General features: G+C 48.2%; 1 protein-coding gene across 1 annotated transcript; it reads left to right on the top strand.

Moving 5' to 3' along the window:
• Positions 1–421: 421 nt before the first annotated feature.
• KCNJ5 (potassium inwardly rectifying channel subfamily J member 5) lies at positions 422–12227 on the top strand. Its single transcript, XM_059867276.1, has 2 exons — positions 422–1373; positions 11436–12227. Exons 1-2 carry the CDS (start codon positions 434–436, stop codon positions 11789–11791), a joined length of 1296 nt encoding a protein of 431 aa, XP_059723259.1. The 5' UTR covers positions 422–433; the 3' UTR covers positions 11792–12227.
• The last annotated feature ends 5120 nt before the right edge of the window (positions 12228–17347 follow it).

The raw sequence follows: 17347 nt of genomic DNA, 5'->3' as shown, positions 1-17347 counted from the left end.
CTCAGCATTTTCTCTTAATTTCTAAGGTTTCTCTTGATATGCACCCAAAGCCTGAGGCATGAAAAAGCTCCAGTCCCTCCTGAAAAAATGTTGATGTATCTTTACTTTGTTCTGAGTTGTGTTCTCAAGCAAATTTGATGTGTAAAAAAATCTAACGACAAAAAGAAAGCCCCAAAATGTTCAAGGTTTAAGCGTTCCACGCTCTCACAGCACGCCCATCACCCCAGTAGCTGCTGATGTTTGAAGGGCCTGTGTGTGATAAATCAGTCTTTAATTCTGGGTCACTGCAGGGCTATGTTTAACAAGTGGCTGTTGTGGGAGAAGTGTAAACCCTCCAAAATGAATGTCCTGATGGTCCTAACAGTGAATCAAAATGCCTTTTTTCTCTTTGCCTTCTGCCTGAAACTATCTTTCCTTGTTGTGCAGCCCAGCCATGGCTGGAGATTCCCGGATCTTCATGAACCAGGACATGGACATTGGGGTCACATCCCGGGAGCCCAAGAAAATCCCCAAGCAGGCTCGGGATGACGTCCCCATCGCCACGGACAGGACCCGGCTCATTTCGGCCGAGGGCAAGAAGCCCCGGCAGCGGTACATGGAGAAGAGCGGAAAGTGCAACGTGCACCATGGGAACGTCCAGGAGACCTACCGGTACCTCAGCGACCTCTTCACCACCCTGGTGGACCTCAAGTGGCGCTTCAACCTGCTGGTGTTCACCATGGTCTACACCATCACCTGGCTGTTCTTTGGGTTCATCTGGTGGCTCATCGCCTACATCCGGGGAGACCTGGACCACCTGGAGGACGAGAACTGGATTCCCTGCGTGGAAAACCTCAGCGGATTTGTATCGGCCTTCCTGTTTTCCATCGAGACCGAGACGACCATCGGGTACGGCCACAGGGTCATCACGGAGAAGTGTCCCGAGGGCATCGTGCTGCTCCTGGTCCAGGCCATCCTGGGCTCCATCGTCAACGCCTTCATGGTGGGATGCATGTTCGTCAAGATCAGCCAACCAAAGAAGAGGGCGGAGACCCTCATGTTCTCCAACAACGCCGTCATTTCCATGAGGGACGAGAAGCTCTGCCTCATGTTCCGGGTCGGGGACCTCCGCAATTCCCACATTGTCGAGGCTTCCATTCGAGCCAAACTGATTAAGTCCAAACAGACCAAAGAAGGAGAGTTTATTCCCCTGAATCAAACAGACATCAACGTGGGATTTGACACCGGAGACGACAGGTTGTTCCTGGTGTCCCCTCTCATCATCTCACATGAGATCAATGAGAAAAGCCCCTTCTGGGAGATGTCCCGCACCCAGCTGGAGAAGGAGGAGTTTGAGATTGTGGTCATCCTGGAAGGAATGGTGGAAGCCACAGGTAAGGGCCTGTCAGCAATCAGTCACTGTTGTGAGGAGGACAGGGCACAAAGCATTGTGGGCGGTTTGGCATTAGGATTTCACTGTCCATGTTACCTGGCCTGGGAACACAGTGAGGTTTGTTCTTAGGTAGTGCCTGACTCAGGTGGGGCATCTGAGATAAGCAGCAGTGAAAAGTCAGGCCTTTAGCTCGTGCTGTAGGGTTTCACCCTCTTTTTTGTAGTGTTTCACCCTCTTTTATAAGTCTGGGATTGAGGTGAAGGGGTTAGTTCTGGAGCTGCTCATAATCACTTAGAACTGATCCAGGGGAGAAAAAAGCAATGGATTAAAGGAATTCTTGAAGTCTGTGGTGGTCCTGTTTCCTGTGATCAAAATTCATGGTGCAAATCTTCTCCCATTTCTTCCCCGTATTAAAGATAGGCTGTAACTGTGCTATTTTAGGTACTGCTGTAATGTTGATTTTAATGGGGACTATGAAGTGCCCAAGTCTCACTGTATCCCATAAAGCAGCACGTGCTGAGGCTGAATGACTTGCACGTGGTGCAGGACATTCATTCCCAGAAGGAGCTCAAAGAGGAAAAATACAGAAACTGCTTTTGTGACTCTTGCAGCCCTGCAGCTGCTTAACAGCTCAGACAAAGCTGGGTAATGGGAGATTAGGAGATATCCTCAGCCCATTCCCAGTTTCTCCTCGGGCTGTGTTTGTGACAGGCGAGGAAAGAACTCTGTGTCTGTGTATAGTGACTCTGGAAAAGGGATATCCCTCAGCTTTCCACGGCATGGAAAGTTTCCACAGCTGAGGGAGGGATGGCCACAGAGGCTCCTTCCCACAGGTATCTCCCACAGGAGCTCTGGCTGCACCTGGCAGTCATTTCCATGGGTCATTTCCACTCACACGAATCCCTCTGCTCCGGGTTTGGGAAAGAGCTGGCAGCTCTTCCTGCTGCACTTGAGGCACAGGGAGTGTATCCAAGCCCCTGAGATGCTCTGGTGCCTTTTCCAGCCTGGGGTGGCCAGAATGCCTTGATGGAATCCAGGTCTGCAGGGGTAAAGGACTGCAGGCAGCTCTGAGGAGAGAACTGCTGGCTAAAGATAGACAAACAAAGTCAGAGATGCAAAAAAAAAAACTTTTATAAGCAGTTTTCCCCTTTGGTGTTTCAGGATTTTAGTAATCAACCCAGAGATTTCCCGTGGGTAGTGGCTGGAGTTTGTTTTCCATCTCAGTGAGGTTCTCTCTTAGTCATTAGCAGGGGTTTTCAGCTTGTTACAAGTACTCAGTGGTGTCAGCGCCCTGTCTCACAGATTCTGCTCCTTGCTGACTGTTACTGTTATCCCCTCCTGGAGATTTGCTCATTACTTACAATAGCCAGAGGAGGAAAAATGTCTCAAATTCCTGCCTCCCAAACCTTTGCTCCCAAAGGCAGCTGTCCAGAGACATAATTCAATGTCCCAGAGTCTCCTTTTAGGTGATCAGCAGTGGCTGACTTCCCCAAACAGAGCTGATGGGAGGTGATGGATAAATTACATTCCACCGGGTCTGTAATATGTGCTGTGGAAGTGGAATTCACCTGGCATGTCCAGGGCAATGCTCTTCCCCAGCAGAGCATTTTAGAGACATGGCAAAGGAAGGGGTGGGTGGAAAAGACTATCAAAGGCAAGGATTTGTAACAGTGACTTATTCTGCAGCCTAAACATTTGTTAGAGGCTGGAGCCTCCTAATCTGAGCATGGAATGCAGCTTCCTGTTTGTCCAAAGCCTCTTTCCTCGTCACACAGTGACACTATGAATGCTTTGAACCCCTGCTGCTCTGCCTTCCTCGCAGGAAGGCTCAGCCTCGGCTGGGGATGTGTAAGAGGAAGTCATTATCAATAACAACCTCGGAATTAAAAGCATGGCAGAGGAATAATATTGCCTTACTAATGGGCTCCTGTCCCAGAGGGATTGCACAGGCCAGGCTGTAAGGATATTAAGGAACATACATCTGTGGAAATGAGTTATCCTGGACTCACAAGGCAGCCTGGGAAGTCCCACCCTGGAGCTGAAGGAGGCATTTTGCACAAACTTGGAGCTGAGTGGACCTTGGATGATTCCAGGATCCAGTTTGGAGGCTGGGATGCGTCCTGAGGGACGTGTGGCAGCCAGGGGAGTGGGGTATTTTGTGACAAGAAAGTACTTTGCAGAGACAGTGTTTGTGCTTTTCTGCTTCATCCTCACACTTGGGAATATTGATAAAGCAGTTTGGGGTTATTAATCCCTCCCTCCACACCTTAAGATCTGCTCCAAGCAAATTCCTAAGGTACTTCCCAGCCCATGGCACTGCTCAAGCCCCTGCTCTCAGGAGTGGTGTGATATTTACTCCCAGCAGGACTTCTGTGAAATCCTGGTGCTGTCACAGCCTGGTCGGGTTCAGGGCAGTGTAAAATACAACAGAGCATCAGTTCCCTTAGCAACCCCTACGGAAAATGAGGACTCCACCCCCCAGAGTTCAGAGGTACCACTGGTCAGAATATACAGCTGTTTTCCATAGGGTGCTTGGAAAGCAGGTCAGAAAGGTGATTGGCAACATATCAATGACCACAGAAATGGAAGCATGACTAAAAGTGAGGATAGTATTCACTGATAATTTGGCACAGTGATTATATAGCTATTTTCAGTAGATTTAACCAGGTGCACACGTATTACAAATGTAATGTATTGTCTCCTCTCAAACAAGCAGCTCTATTTACTGACATTTAAGTTTAATTCTGACCCAGTGCAAAGCAAAGATGGTAAATAGCTTCAAATGAAAAGTGTAGAGTAAATTCTGAGGAGTTCACACCCTTCAAGTCATTAGGTTTTTTACAAAGTGAAACACTGTGACTTAAAACAAAGATTTTGTGTTCAAGTTGCCTTGGCTTTTCAAAGGCCTGAGTAACAGCACACTGAAGAACAGCAGCTCACCAGCCAGCCTAAAATGCAGTGGGTTTATTTGGCTGAAAAAGATAAAAAAGCTGGTGTTATTGCAGTGAGAGCTGTGGGGCACCTGGGGCTGCTGCACTCAGTGACCCTCAGAGCCTGGCACAGCCCCAGGCTCTTCCCATCCATGTTTGGGATGGATGAGGAGGCACTGGGGTTCCACGAGACGAGGGAAAAGGCTAAAGGGAGAAGTGAATTCCTGGGCAGATCTGTTGTGGTCGCTGCTGGGTGAAACGAGCACTATGCAGACAAAATCAATATTGCTGACAAGTGTTCTGACTCCCAGGGGCTCCATGGGCATCTGGGGGCAGCAGCGTCATCCCCAGTGCTCCTGGTGAGCTCGGCACAGGCATTCCTTCAGGGAATTCTTTATCTTTGCCTTATCAGAAAGGGACTCTTGTCAACATCAGCTGCCCCAAATCTGACTTGCAATAGAAGGGAACAAAGCAAAGGTGGAAAATCTGTTTGCACAGTGAATACATTTTTACTTTCCCTGCCTCTCTGCTCCCCAAAATCTCAGGGTCACCCTGATGGAAGACAGCTCCTGCTGCTGCTGGCCAAAGCTCCTGCCCTTCCCCTGCTGATCCCAAACTGAACAGAGTGTTTAAAATCTGCTGGGACCGGGGAGAGCAGGGGAGGTCCAGGCCCCCCTCCCACGTGGTGCAGTCAGCTGGGCTGTGATGAAGGATTTGACTGATCCAGTTAGGGAACATTAGCAAGTCCAATTTTTTAAAATACTGTTTTTCTCTGTAAGCCATCACTGCATGTGCTGACACACTCTGCATATCCTACAAGACTTCCTGGCAGGTAATTTGAAGGGACTCTCTTCTCTTCCAGCTTTACCCTTCCTCTGCTATTTGCCAACAGTTATCCAAATCCTGGATCCAAATCCTGCTTTTTCCGTGGCTTCCTGCTGCCCTTGTTCCCTGGGCACAGCATCCAGCACTACTGCTCCCTGGGCACAGAGGCAGCAGAGCTTGTTACTCCACTCCTGGTCCTCCCTGGTTTTCATTGCCTTTTTCTCAGCACAATTAAATAAGGCACAAGAAACACTCCAGATGCCTGATTAGTCCAGTCACTAAATGAAGTTTTAATGAACTCTTATGTAAGTACAGGTATATATTTTTCTGGCTTAGAGTCAGTGTGATAAAAAGGGATTTAATGATTAGAAGTAATTAACCCATCCTGTCCCTGTGGGAGTGTAGGCAAACAGCAGAGTTTTCACACCTCAATTTATCCACCTTTGCAGAGGACAGAGTACAGTTTCCTGGCTGTAAATGTAGGGGCAAATGGAGTAGTCACCACAAAAAATATGCTGAAATTAATCATGATTTTCATGGGATCACCAAGGAAGGGTGAAATTACTGAATGGAGTTTCTGGGCATTCATCATCTGGTTTGGGTTGTCTTGTGTTGCTTTGCATTTTGCATATAAATAAGTTTTCTGCAAGGAGGATCTTGCAGAAGTGTTACAGACACTGCCTAAAAAATGATAGGAAGAGATGTCTCAGGTCATTGTGTTCATGAGCTGGACTGTCCTCTGGAGGCAGAGGCTGGCAGTGGTGTCTGAGGTGCCTCTGCAGTCCCTGTAAACCCTAAAGAAGTTACCTGGTGAGAGCTTGGCTGGGGCTGGGCCTGCTGGAGACATGGCAATTGAATCCAAGGTCTTTACATCATAAAGTCCTTTTATTATATTTTTTCCCAGTGCCTAGGAGCTTTTGCATGCCTGGAGAGCATTCAGATAAATTAAAATCCTATTATTCTCCTCTGGCATAAATATCAAAGTGAATCAAGCCCAGCCGTGTCCTCTAAAGGAGACAAGCACAAGTAATTGGAGTACCATGCTCCTACCTTCTAATATTCCTTTTCAAGCTGGAAGAATATTGACTTTTTGGATGTTACAGTGTTCGTTGGTCTAATTAACACGGACTAATAACTTTTATAACTTACCATATGCTAATGCAAATTGAAAGATACATATTGCTTAATCACAGCAATAGAACTTAAATTTTTTACACCTTTTCCTTGCCACCCATAAACTTCCATCACTGGCACTGCACCTCCAAGGCCATCAGCTCCTGAGCAGTGGGTGTTCCACAGCATCAGAGCATTCAGGAGAAGGAGAAACATCATCATCCTGGGCACAGCAGAATGAGCAAAGGGGAGCAGAGGAGGGAGAGCACTGCCAGCAGGGTCCGTGTCCCAGGGGGCTGAGCAGATCTGGCCCAGCCCAGGCAGGCACATGACATTTCCCAGCAGATAATCACTGAGCTCCCTGGCATTTCAATGAGCACAGTTAATTTTAGCCTGATGAAAAATGTTGTCTTGACAGCCCCAGGGGCTGGGCTGTCTCTGCCCACTGAGGAGCTTCAGGCCACAGAGCAGCACTGGAAGGTTCTGCTGGGGATGGGATCCCATGGAAGCTTGGGGAGATCTGGGCTTGGCAGAGCACCCTCTGTGTGCCCTGTGTTCTCCCATTAACCGAGGTCACCTGGCATGGGATGTTTGCCAAAAATCAGCATCTCCAAGAGCTGGAGAGAGCCTTTGGTGTCCCCCAAGCAGCTGCAGCTGCAGATTGGGGTGCTGACGTCTGGTTTACCCGGGCACCAGGAGCACTGTGCCCTCCCAGCCCAGACTGTGCTCCCGGGCAGAGCAGTGGGATCAGCCCTGCCGAGCCAGCTCCTCCCGCTCCTTGGCAGCAGCTCAGACATTCCAGCTCTTTGAGAACGACTGTGGTGACAGCAAAGAGGCTTTTTTGCAGAGTTCCTGGCACTTGTTTTACAGCCATCGTTTGCTCTGCTCTCAGATGTGATGAGACACCGGCTCTAATACACATCACAGTCTGCTCGGGATGCTTCCTCTGCTGGGAAGGAAAACGGGGCTGTTCAGGAGCATCCCTGGCTGCCTTGAGCAGGAACAGGCACAGCTCAGTTATTGATCTGTGCCTCCAATCCACAGACAAAAAATCCACTTCTTAAGATTCTGCCGTAGTGAAATTATCATTAAATCTCTGTGCAATGCTTATTGCACAACTTGAAACCAGGACACAGTGCCCTGGTGTCCAGCACCTCTAAACACTGGAACTGGTTCTAGCTTTGCTGAAAATTTGGTGCATCTTCTTCTAACTTCAAACAAATTTTATCTCTGGTTTCCATTAAAATTGAGTTTTGTTTGCAGCAAGAAGTTGAGCTGCTGCAGTAAGAGACGAGAAAGCTGCAACTAAAAGTGGACATCTGAAGATTTCTCATGTTTCCTTCAACAGATTGCACACATTTATATTAAACATACTTTTTCATTTTAAACCAGATTGTTTAGGAGAAAATGAAACTTCTAATGGTCTTACAACCCAGAAAATATGACAGAGTTGAAAACTATGTCAATGAATTCAAAGTACATCTACTTGGACTAAAAGAAGGAAAATGAGGATATAGGGGCATGAAGATGATGGGATGGTGCAGCTCTCCTATGAGGCAAGGCTGAGACAATTGGGATTGTTCAGAGGAGAAGGCTACAGGGAGAGCTCAGAGCCTCTTCCAGGGCCTAAAGGGGCTCCAGGAGAGCTGGAGAGGGACTGGGGACAAGGGATGGAGGGACAGGACACAGGGAATGGCTTCCACTGCCAGAGGGCAGGGATGGATGGGATCTTGGGAATTAGGAATTCCTCCCTGTGAGGGGGAGCAGGCCCTGGCACAGGGTGCCCAGAGCAGCTGTGGCTGCCCCTGGATCCCTGGCAGTGCCCAAGGCCAGGCTGGATGGGGCTTGGAGTAGCCTGGGCAGTGGAAGGTGTTAATGTTTCATGTCCCTTCCAACCCAAGCCATTCTGGGACTCTTTTGGAATGAAGTTTATTTAAATGAAACCCCCAAATACCACTTCTCTATATCTGCACAATTCAAACCCAAAATGTGTAGTTATATATTCTTTAAGGAAGGGATGAACAGCCTTTACTGGGGCCATACATGCTATGGTTAATTCTGCAAGAAATTCAGAGAGTCTGGAATCTCTCCTCAGTTCTTGTGCTCCCCAAAGTGTCTGTGCTTCAGGGCTGCATGAGTGATACAAGAGCAGTAATGTCACAGTTGGTGTGGTACCCAGATCTGGGTCTGTTTGCAGCCAGGGGTTGCACTTGGTGATCTTTGTGGCTTCCTTCCAATTCAGGATATTCTGAATTCTGATTCTGCTTGGTGGATAGGAGCATGTGGCAAATGATTGCCTATACCCAAGACATCCCACAGCCTGAGATAAACCAGAATTCTGCAGTAAGGTGATTTTTTCAGGGATACACAATGAAACAGGTGATTTTTTCAGGGATACACAGAGGTCTGAATCTGGGGGTTGCTGTGCCCCTCTGCAGGGGGGCACTGGGATATTCCAAGCATGGAGGGTGCACGTTGCGTTCCAGTGGCAAGTGGCTGCATCCATGTGCTCTTAATAAAAACAAGGTTTATTGTTTCCACACCTCTTCTGTCATCTTTTCGCAGTCACAGAGGCAATAATTAGCTAGGGACATTACAGATGCATTAATTAACCAGGCTGGAGAGCACAGGGCAGCCTGCAAAGCAGGCACTTAATGGAATTTGAAGCAAAGACAATGGTGTTGTTTACTGGGTGATGTGGGAGTTGCCAAGCAGTGTGTCCCCACGCAATTAAACACCACTGCACATGTGCTAAAAAGGAATATTTGAATGGGATTATGGAGCAATTACAAGTTGTCTTATTGTGCTGGCTCAGTGTCCCCCTGGGGTTACAGAAAGCAGCTCCTGCAGGAAGCTGGCAGCAGCAGTGTTTGCTTGCTGAAAGCTTTCCATTGTTCCTGCCCTAATTGAATACTTAGAGCTGGACTGGGATGGTGTCCCAGGAGCTCAGGTTCACTCAGGTGTTCCCCCAGGGAAGGAGCTATTTCAAGCCTGGATTATAAGGCAGGAGTTCCCTCAGAGAGCCCCAGGCCCCCACATTTCACAAGGATCCTTGCCCTGGAGACTCCTTGATGGTACCTTGATGCAGCACTTGGAAAAGCAGGGTAAGAACCAGCTGGTTCATCCACAGGACTGATCCTGGAGCCTGCAGGGTCTCCTCTCCTGCTCTCCTTGCTGGCTCTGGAGGAGGCACTTGCAGGCCTTTGGGATTTCTGGTGCCAAACCAGCTCTGTGCAAATGGAAAAGGACTGGTTTATTTTAGCCAGCTGCTGGTTTCCAACCTCCTGGCATGCGGTAGCAGTGGGAAGCCCTGCAGCCCTGACCCCCCAGACAACAGGAATAAAAGCCCTTGCCCAGGGAGGTCAGGGTGGGGTCAGTGCCTGTAACACAGCTCCTCTGGCAAAACCTGTACCAGGACTGGGGGACCAGCACTGCTGGGGCTTCCAGGGAGTGAGGAGCTGGCCAGGGCAGGAGGGTTGACCCTCCTCCCCACAGGGCTGGTGATGCTGCACTTTGCAGAGCCACCAAAGGCAGGAGGGGCCTCTCCCTGCTCCTTTAGCTCTAAAGCAAAAGCTGAGTTTCCTGAAAAGACACTGAACTTCCGCAGAGCTTCTCCTTGAGGCAGCAGCACTTGGGGTGATTTTCATTCCCTGGCTGTGTTTCTCATGGCAGCCTCTGCACTTCCCAGTTCCTTCCAGCCCAGGAAGCAGGCACACTGGAACACTGTGACTAACACTGTACTTGTTGTTCCTGCCCAGAAGCAAACACTCCTGCAGATCTTCTAGAGGGGAAAGATTGGGTTTGCAGCCTGTGCTGCAGAACTGCAGATGTCTCAGCATTGTGTGTGTCACTGTCTCTTCCCCCTTCAAGGAACAAAATACTCCTGGCCTGGTGGCTTTAAACCATGGAAAGCACTAAGAGGCTTTCAGCTTTGCAGAGAACTTGCCTGTGTGGGTGTCTTTTAATGGTCTGTAGCAATTATAAGAACAAAATATTCCTCTTTTCACAAAGGTGGGGGTTTTTCTTAAGGAAAGGAGTTTTCTGATTGCTCTGAGATTTCAGTCACTTATGAGATCACAGAGTAAGGATATGTGATATGCTCTTCTCTGAAGCATCTGACACTGAGATTTTTTTCTCCCTATGCATTACTTTAGATTTCTGTCCTGGTGCTCTGGGCTGCAGGAATTAGACTTGCAAGTATTGGCCAGAAACTGGATCAAGTGCATGTTTTGAATCTATTCCAGTCAGGTCAATCCCTCACCCTCTATGAGAGAACAGTGGGAGGACTTTGCAAGGTTAGCTTTTCACTGGAAATTAATTCCAAAATCAAAACATAATTAGGAAAAAGAGAAGAAAAATGTTTGGAAGAGAAGACAGCCTTGACACTGGGGGTGATTCCAAGAGGATTTGCTCACAGGTGTGTTTATCCCTGCTCTGCAAAGCTTCTCTTTAAACTTTTACACAGTAAATAAGCTTTGATCCTTGGGGCTGAGGAGCAGCTTGACAAGTACCAGTTCCTATGAGCCACTGTTTATTCAAACCAGCAGCACAAGGGCTTGAACCCTCCTGGGGATTCAAAAGCCAGCTGGGCTGGGAACCCCTCACCTTTGGGCTGAGCATCCAGGTGTGTGCAGCTGTGTGCAGGGGAGTTATGGCACTGCTGCAGGGGAATTGTGGGACTAATGCAGCAGGGGAATTGTGGCACTAATGCAGGGAATTGTGGCATTGCTGCACAGGAATTGTGGCACTGCTGCAGAGAAGAAGGGATGGTGCCAGCCCAGGGGAGGGCAGGGCAGTGGCTCCCTGTGCTCTGGGCTGTGTGGGTCGGGGCTGGGGCAGCACTTGCAGGGCTGGGGGTTTTTCCAGCTGGGGGTTGATCCACTGGGAGCTGTTTGTGTCAGGCACAGAAACAGCAGCTCAGAGAGCAGGGGGAGGCAGAGAGAAGCTGCTTAGAGCCTGCACGCACCTAAGCACAAGGTTCAGGAGGTGGAAGATGCTGAGGCGAATGCATCCCTTTCCCTCTGGGTGCTCAGCTTGTTCACCATAGAGGCTTTGTGAGGCTTATTAAGCCAAGACTTCCTGTGTCCCAGAGCAATCAGGTATGGAAACGACACAGAAGTGCTTTTAAGTGCCAGGCGTGGTTGGGTGAGCACTTAAGGAAGCTTTGCCTCTAACATCCCTCTCTTTCCACCCAGGGATGACTTGCCAGGCTCGCAGCTCCTACATGGACACCGAGGTGCTGTGGGGACACCGCTTCACCCCCGTGCTCACCCTGGAGAAGGATTTTTACGAGGTGGACTATAACAGCTTCCACAGCACCTATGAGACCCACACACCTGTGTGCTGTGCCAAGGAGTTGGCCCAGTCCCGCCGGGAAGGGCAGCTCCTCGGGCCCCTGCCCAGCCTGGGCCGGGACACAGGGACAGCCAGGGAGAACGAGGAGGAGGAGGAGGAGGAGGAGGAGGAGGAGGAGGAGGAAGGCAGGGAGCCGGCAGGACTGAGCGGAGCCAACGGGACGGCGGGAGAGGGGAAGGAAGAGGTGTCTGTATAACCCTGGAGCTGCTGGAGCACAGCCCCCACACCCTGCTGGGACACTGGACTGGCCAGCCAGGAACCTCCTGGGAGCCAGAGCTGGGATTCCTGTCCTGCTGCTCATCCTGGGAGTCACTGCACTGCACCATGCCTCAGGTCCCCTCAATTTCCTGAGGCTCTGAGCTTTGCCCTCCTCTGCAAAGCACCTTGATCTCCATAGACAAGGCCCACTCTTCTCATCGCTGTCAGAAGTAAAATTCCCACTGCTGGTTGTTTCAAAAGGTGTTCACTGGGCGTGCAGAACTCTGCCCCTCTTGCCAGGGGGTTTGATCAGTCCAGAATGTCCCATCTCAGTATGAAGAATGTGATTTCGTACCTTCACTTAACTTGTGAGTCAATGTATTGTAGACATTGTTCCAGCTAAATTAAAAGAAAAGGTAAAAACCTCCCTGCTATGTAGTGAAGTGTTTTGCCTTCATGAATTTTACAATGTTAGTGTTTGCTTCCAGGATTACAGTCATGGGGTTTATTTCCTACAAAATCTGATATGAGCAGGGCACCTTTCCCTGCAGACCTTTAACATGTTTATCCAATGTTTTATCTTCTCCAGCCGAAGTGTTTTGTGTACTCTTTTCACAGAATCTCTGACACATTTCATAGGCTACCCATGGTCAGAGAAAGTTTAGATTTTGCCCCAGTGAAGGCTTTTTTCTGGCCTCATTGTCCCAATTGCAGTTCCAATTGATTATTTAAAACAAAGGATGTAGTCCCGTGGGGGTTGAAATGTTCCAGAATTTCAGAGGCTCTGGAGGCTCTGGGTAAAATTCGCTGCTCTTCTGCAAAGCACATATTTAAAATAAAGGTTGAAGTGCTGATGTTCCTGCAGCTAATGGGAACACACTGACATAACTGAAGCCAACAATTTTGATCTTTAGAAAGAGACAGAAAACCAGATTTCCCAAAGAGGATTCTCTCATCCAGAAAAGGAATGAAGAAAAGCAATCTGTGAGATAAAAGATTTCCACAAATTTCAACAACACAGGAAAAAACAAAAAATGGCCTTGTTGGGGAAAATCTCTCCCCTTGCTCCTAAAACTTTGATGGAAAAAACAGGCTACCTGCAGAATTACTACTTTAATAAAATAAAATGAGGAACACATAATATGCAAGAGTTATTTTCTATAGATAAAGGACTGTATCTTTATCTGGGAAATAAATGTGCATTGTCTGGACTGAGCTGCACACTCAGGATCTGAAATATAGTTTTGCCTCTTGATTTTAATACAAAGACAAGATAAACTGGAAATAGAAAGCAGTGGTCTTATTGACATGGAAACAAGGAGGAGAATGCAATCTGCAGGGGTCAGAGATACCATTTACTTAGAGATGTAATCTTATAATGTAGGGAAAAGAGAAATTTGTGGGGGTTTTTCTGAGGGGGTGGAAAAATGATCACAACATGGTTGTGTTGTACTTAAACCATGTTAGCAGCCAGCAGCCAGCTCGGCCTCCAGGGTACAGGAATTACCTCTCAGTTATACAGCACATTTCAAGGGAAGGAACTCCACTGGAAATGCTCGTCAGTTCTAGAAAGCATCTTGCAGCCTCAGAGTGGGCAGAACTTTTCCAGAAGTCTCATTTTTGTTTTTCTGCTCAGGTTCTTCTTTTTCTATCCTGAGCCTCAGAGGAACAGAGAGAAGAAAACAGAGAGAAAAATGAGATCCTTAGAATGGCTTGTTCAATTTCTGAGACCTTCTCATCCAACCTCTGCATGATAATGACGTGTCAAAAATCCAAAGTGGGTTTCAGATTTTCTTCCTCTGTAGCTGAAGTGATCTCCTCCTGCAGGAGATGGAAATGGAAAGCAAACCTGCAATGGGTCTGTGCAGGTCAGAGGCAGTTGGAACCCTTGGAGGGATGTTACAGAAACCCTGCCCAGTGAGTGCCTTGTCCAGCTCAGCTGGACATGAGAGAGGTTTGATGGGTCCCTCCTGTGAGGCCAGAGACAGAGCCTGGAAAATGGCACTGGACCCCCTCTGCACCTTCCTCCTTCCTGGCTCTTGCCTCCCAGAGAGAAAATGGCCACCTGCAAATATCCCAAAAGCTCTTTAGTCAGCTCAATGCCCTCAAGATCTCATCCCACAAAACTGCTCCTTCCTAAGACTGTTGAGTCTGGGAATTCATACATCTTCCCGTAAGGAGTTTGGGTTGTCTTCTGAAGGATGGGCTGTGCAAATCCACCCCAGGGCATGGGGGGCAGGACAAGGCTTGTTCTGTGTTAGCAATCTGCAAATGTGCCCCAGTGACTTCCTGAAGTGAGGTTGCAAACTGTGTCTGCATGAGCTGAGCCCAGGAATTTCCCTGGTTCTGGAGGATGGAGAAACACCCTCCTGCATTCCTCATGGAGCTGAGCAGATCCAGAGCAGAGGGTCCCCCAGGGCTGGGGGTGGGGGGGGGTCCTCCTATATGCCTCCTGTATTTTCAAACCATATTTTCAAGTTGTGCAGCCTGGCCACCACCTCTGGGGGTTCGGGGACCCCTTCCAAAGCCTGTCAGGCAGGCCCCAGGGTTGTCCTTTTCCTGAAAGAGTTTTAATTTAGTGAATGTACTGAACTTTCCCGAAAGTGAGGGAGAGCACCTCCTCCAGAATTGTCCTCTCTGACAATTGGATCCGTTTCCCTGCTGTTCACCAGCATGTGCAGGACAATAAACCATGGGAATAAAAGCATGAAAGATCCACTCTTTGCTGTAATGAACATTTAGATAACAAGCTGCAGCTCTTTTGGGAGTTGAAATAACTCACACAGATACATCCACCCACATAAATACCCCATATAAACTCTACACTCATCAGTGTACTTTTAAAAATGTTAACTAATACTCCACAAGAAACATTTATAACCTGTAAGCATGCTATTCACCCATGAATAACCATTTCTATAATGGACCCAGTAAACAAGCTAAAAATACATATTCAAAACATGGAAAACATCTGCTTTATGAATGTATCACTGATAAGGCAAAGTCACAACAGAATCCATCCACAACTCATGTAGGAGCCACTTATGCATAACAGGGGCTCTCAGAAGCTGCCAGTGATGTGTATGCAAACATTTCCACCTGAACGCTGCATTTTAACACAGCACCTGAGGGCTGGCTTATTAAACATGAGCCCAGGTGCCTCTCTCCACACAGTGTGTCCCCAGCAGGCAAAGCTGCACCCCCAGAGCATTTCCCAGCAGCACAGAGGCAGAGCCCACATGGCACAGCACAAACACCCTCAGCAGTGCAGAGCAGAAAGAGCTGGATGCCGGGGTGTGCTCCTGCCCTGCAGTCACCCATGAGAACTTCAGAGCAGCCAAAAGTTGCAGATCCTATGCTTTATTCTCTTCCCTGTGCAGAGAGGGTGGGCAGCACCTCTCTAAGAGCAGAGCTGAGGGGTAATGGAGAGGCAGGGGGAGCACAGCAGAGGCTCTGTGCTCAGCTGGGTTTTGTGGGAGGCTTTGGGAATACCCTGGGAGGGAGCCCTGCTTTGGGAATACCCTGGGAGGTTTTATTTGATCAGCTGCTTTCCCAGCCCCAGCCTTTGAGCTGTTCTGTCCTTGGGCAGTGCCGCTGGTGCTCATGGAGGGCCAAGCTGCCCTGTGTGCCTTGGGTGCTTCTTTCTCCTGTATGAATTCCCATATTTATGCATATTAAGACTTTTCCTTTTGACTGGAGTTAATTTCGTAGACTGATCTGAAGATAGAGTGGAAAAACCCAGCCTTTGCCTTGGCAGATGGTTCTGGGCAGGGGTTAATCAATATTCCTCTTAGAAATGTACCTTATTTTTCATTTTAATTATTCTGGCTTTAATTTTCACTCATTGCAAAACTCATCACTCATTTTAGGCTTAAATTTACTGCCCCATTGTTTTCTCTCTCTTGTTAGTATGAATATATTTCCATCAGAAAGGGTAGATCATGGACCTGAGAGAAGAGGGAATGTTATTTATGCTCAAGTAATTAATACCCAGCGATAAGCTCTGTTGCCAGCTATATCTCCTGCAATATATGAGGGGCAGGTTGCCAGGATGTGTTAAACATCAGAGTGGTAGAGGACAGAGAAGATGCTTAATTAAGGTACAAGGAAACCAGGCAAGCTTTCAGAAAAGTGGTTTCATTCAAAGGCCAGGGAAGCAGTGATGAACTCCTGAGAGTCTGCTGGAGTGACACCAGTCAGGCTCCATTTCCAGGGGTGCTTGGTCTCTTTGGTGGCTGTGAGGAGCAGCAGAATCCAGATGCTGGCATTTTATTCCATGAGGAACTCAGGTCTGAGTTCTGATTTCATTTTGGGTGATCATTCTCTCTCAGGGAAATGGGGAAAGGTTCCAGGGGAGCCCAGTGGATCCCCCAGCTTTGCCAACATGTATCAGACCAGAACTTGGTCCTTAAATCTTGCCTCGGGGAGTGGAGGGGAAAACTGCACTTTCAGACACTGTTGTGCATAAGAAAATGCACTCAGGGGTGTCTGTGCTGAACAACTGGTGCTGGTGGATAATTTCTGCTGAAAAGTGAAATCTAATTCTGCAGCTTTGCTGAAGGAAGTTTGTTATTCTCCTTGCAGGACTGAGCTGTCCTGCTTAGGTGGAACCAGGCAGCACAAACATGGAATTGCTTTCCCAAGAAGGTGAAATCTGAAGTTCCACTAAAATCTGTGCTACATGTGTTGGGGTGGATGCAATTCTAGAGCTGCTCCTGTTTAGCAAGCACTGAAGGTATGGGCAAATACAGACTCTGCTTCAGTTGGGTGATCTGAAAGAATGAATGGAAAAAAAAAAAACCAGCCTGGTTTCATGAACTCCAGTAAAACCAGGAGTAACTCCTCAAAATGAGAGCTGTATTTTGGATGGATTGGTGATATCAGAACCGGGACATGAAGTGGTTGTAAAGCACTGCTTTAACTCATGAGTATTTGCATCATGGTCCATCTCTGAGTAGGACAGAGGAGGAAATCAGGGGCCTTTCTGTACCTGGGACTAGAAAGGAGCTGATCCATTCAGCACAGTGGGATTTTCTGCTCTCTGGGTGTCTCTCAAATCCCAAAAGGACAGGATGGCCTGCTGATTCAAAGGGGGGCAGCTGTAGCACTGCACAGCAAGGAGCTGAGCCTTTCATTTACCAAATACTGTAAAGAACAGTGGGGGGGGAGGGGGAGTCTGGAGCCATCAGACAGGGCTTGTTTGCCCCAGGGGTGACACGGGCTCCTGTCTGCTCAGTGAAGCCAGGTCTGCTCTGTTCCAAGCAGCAAAGGGGGGCAGCTGGGGGTTCCAGCTCAGGGAGCTCCATCCTTACCCAGTTTGTGTCAGATTTAACTGAGTCTCATTTCCTACCAAATAGGGCGAGTTATTTAAGGAAGGGTGATTCAAAATTGAAACAACTCTATCCTTTCAAGCCTCATCTTGTAATTGAAATATTCATAAAGCTCTTCATTCAGCATACGACCATTGCAGGAATATTTTAAGGATTTCTTGCCTTTTGCAGTTACAGTGTGCAAATTCATAAAGACTAGCCTGCATTTTAGGAGTGCAAATGAA

This window comes from Haemorhous mexicanus, chromosome 24 (genome assembly GCF_027477595.1).
Source record: "Haemorhous mexicanus isolate bHaeMex1 chromosome 24, bHaeMex1.pri, whole genome shotgun sequence".
In the NCBI taxonomy this organism is placed as follows: domain Eukaryota; kingdom Metazoa; phylum Chordata; class Aves; order Passeriformes; family Fringillidae; genus Haemorhous; species Haemorhous mexicanus.
The sequence above is the reverse complement of the archived record's forward strand: the minus strand, read 5'-3'. Positions and strand labels throughout refer to the sequence as shown.

Excerpts from the sequence above, each read along its gene's own strand:
- KCNJ5 (XM_059867276.1), top strand. The coding sequence starts at position 434 with ATGGCTGGAGATTCCCGGATCTTCATGAACCAGGACATGGACATTGGG. Across the intron at positions 1,374-11,435 it reads AGGAATGGTGGAAGCCACAG|GGATGACTTGCCAGGCTCGC; the intron begins GTAAGGGCCTGT and ends CTTTCCACCCAG.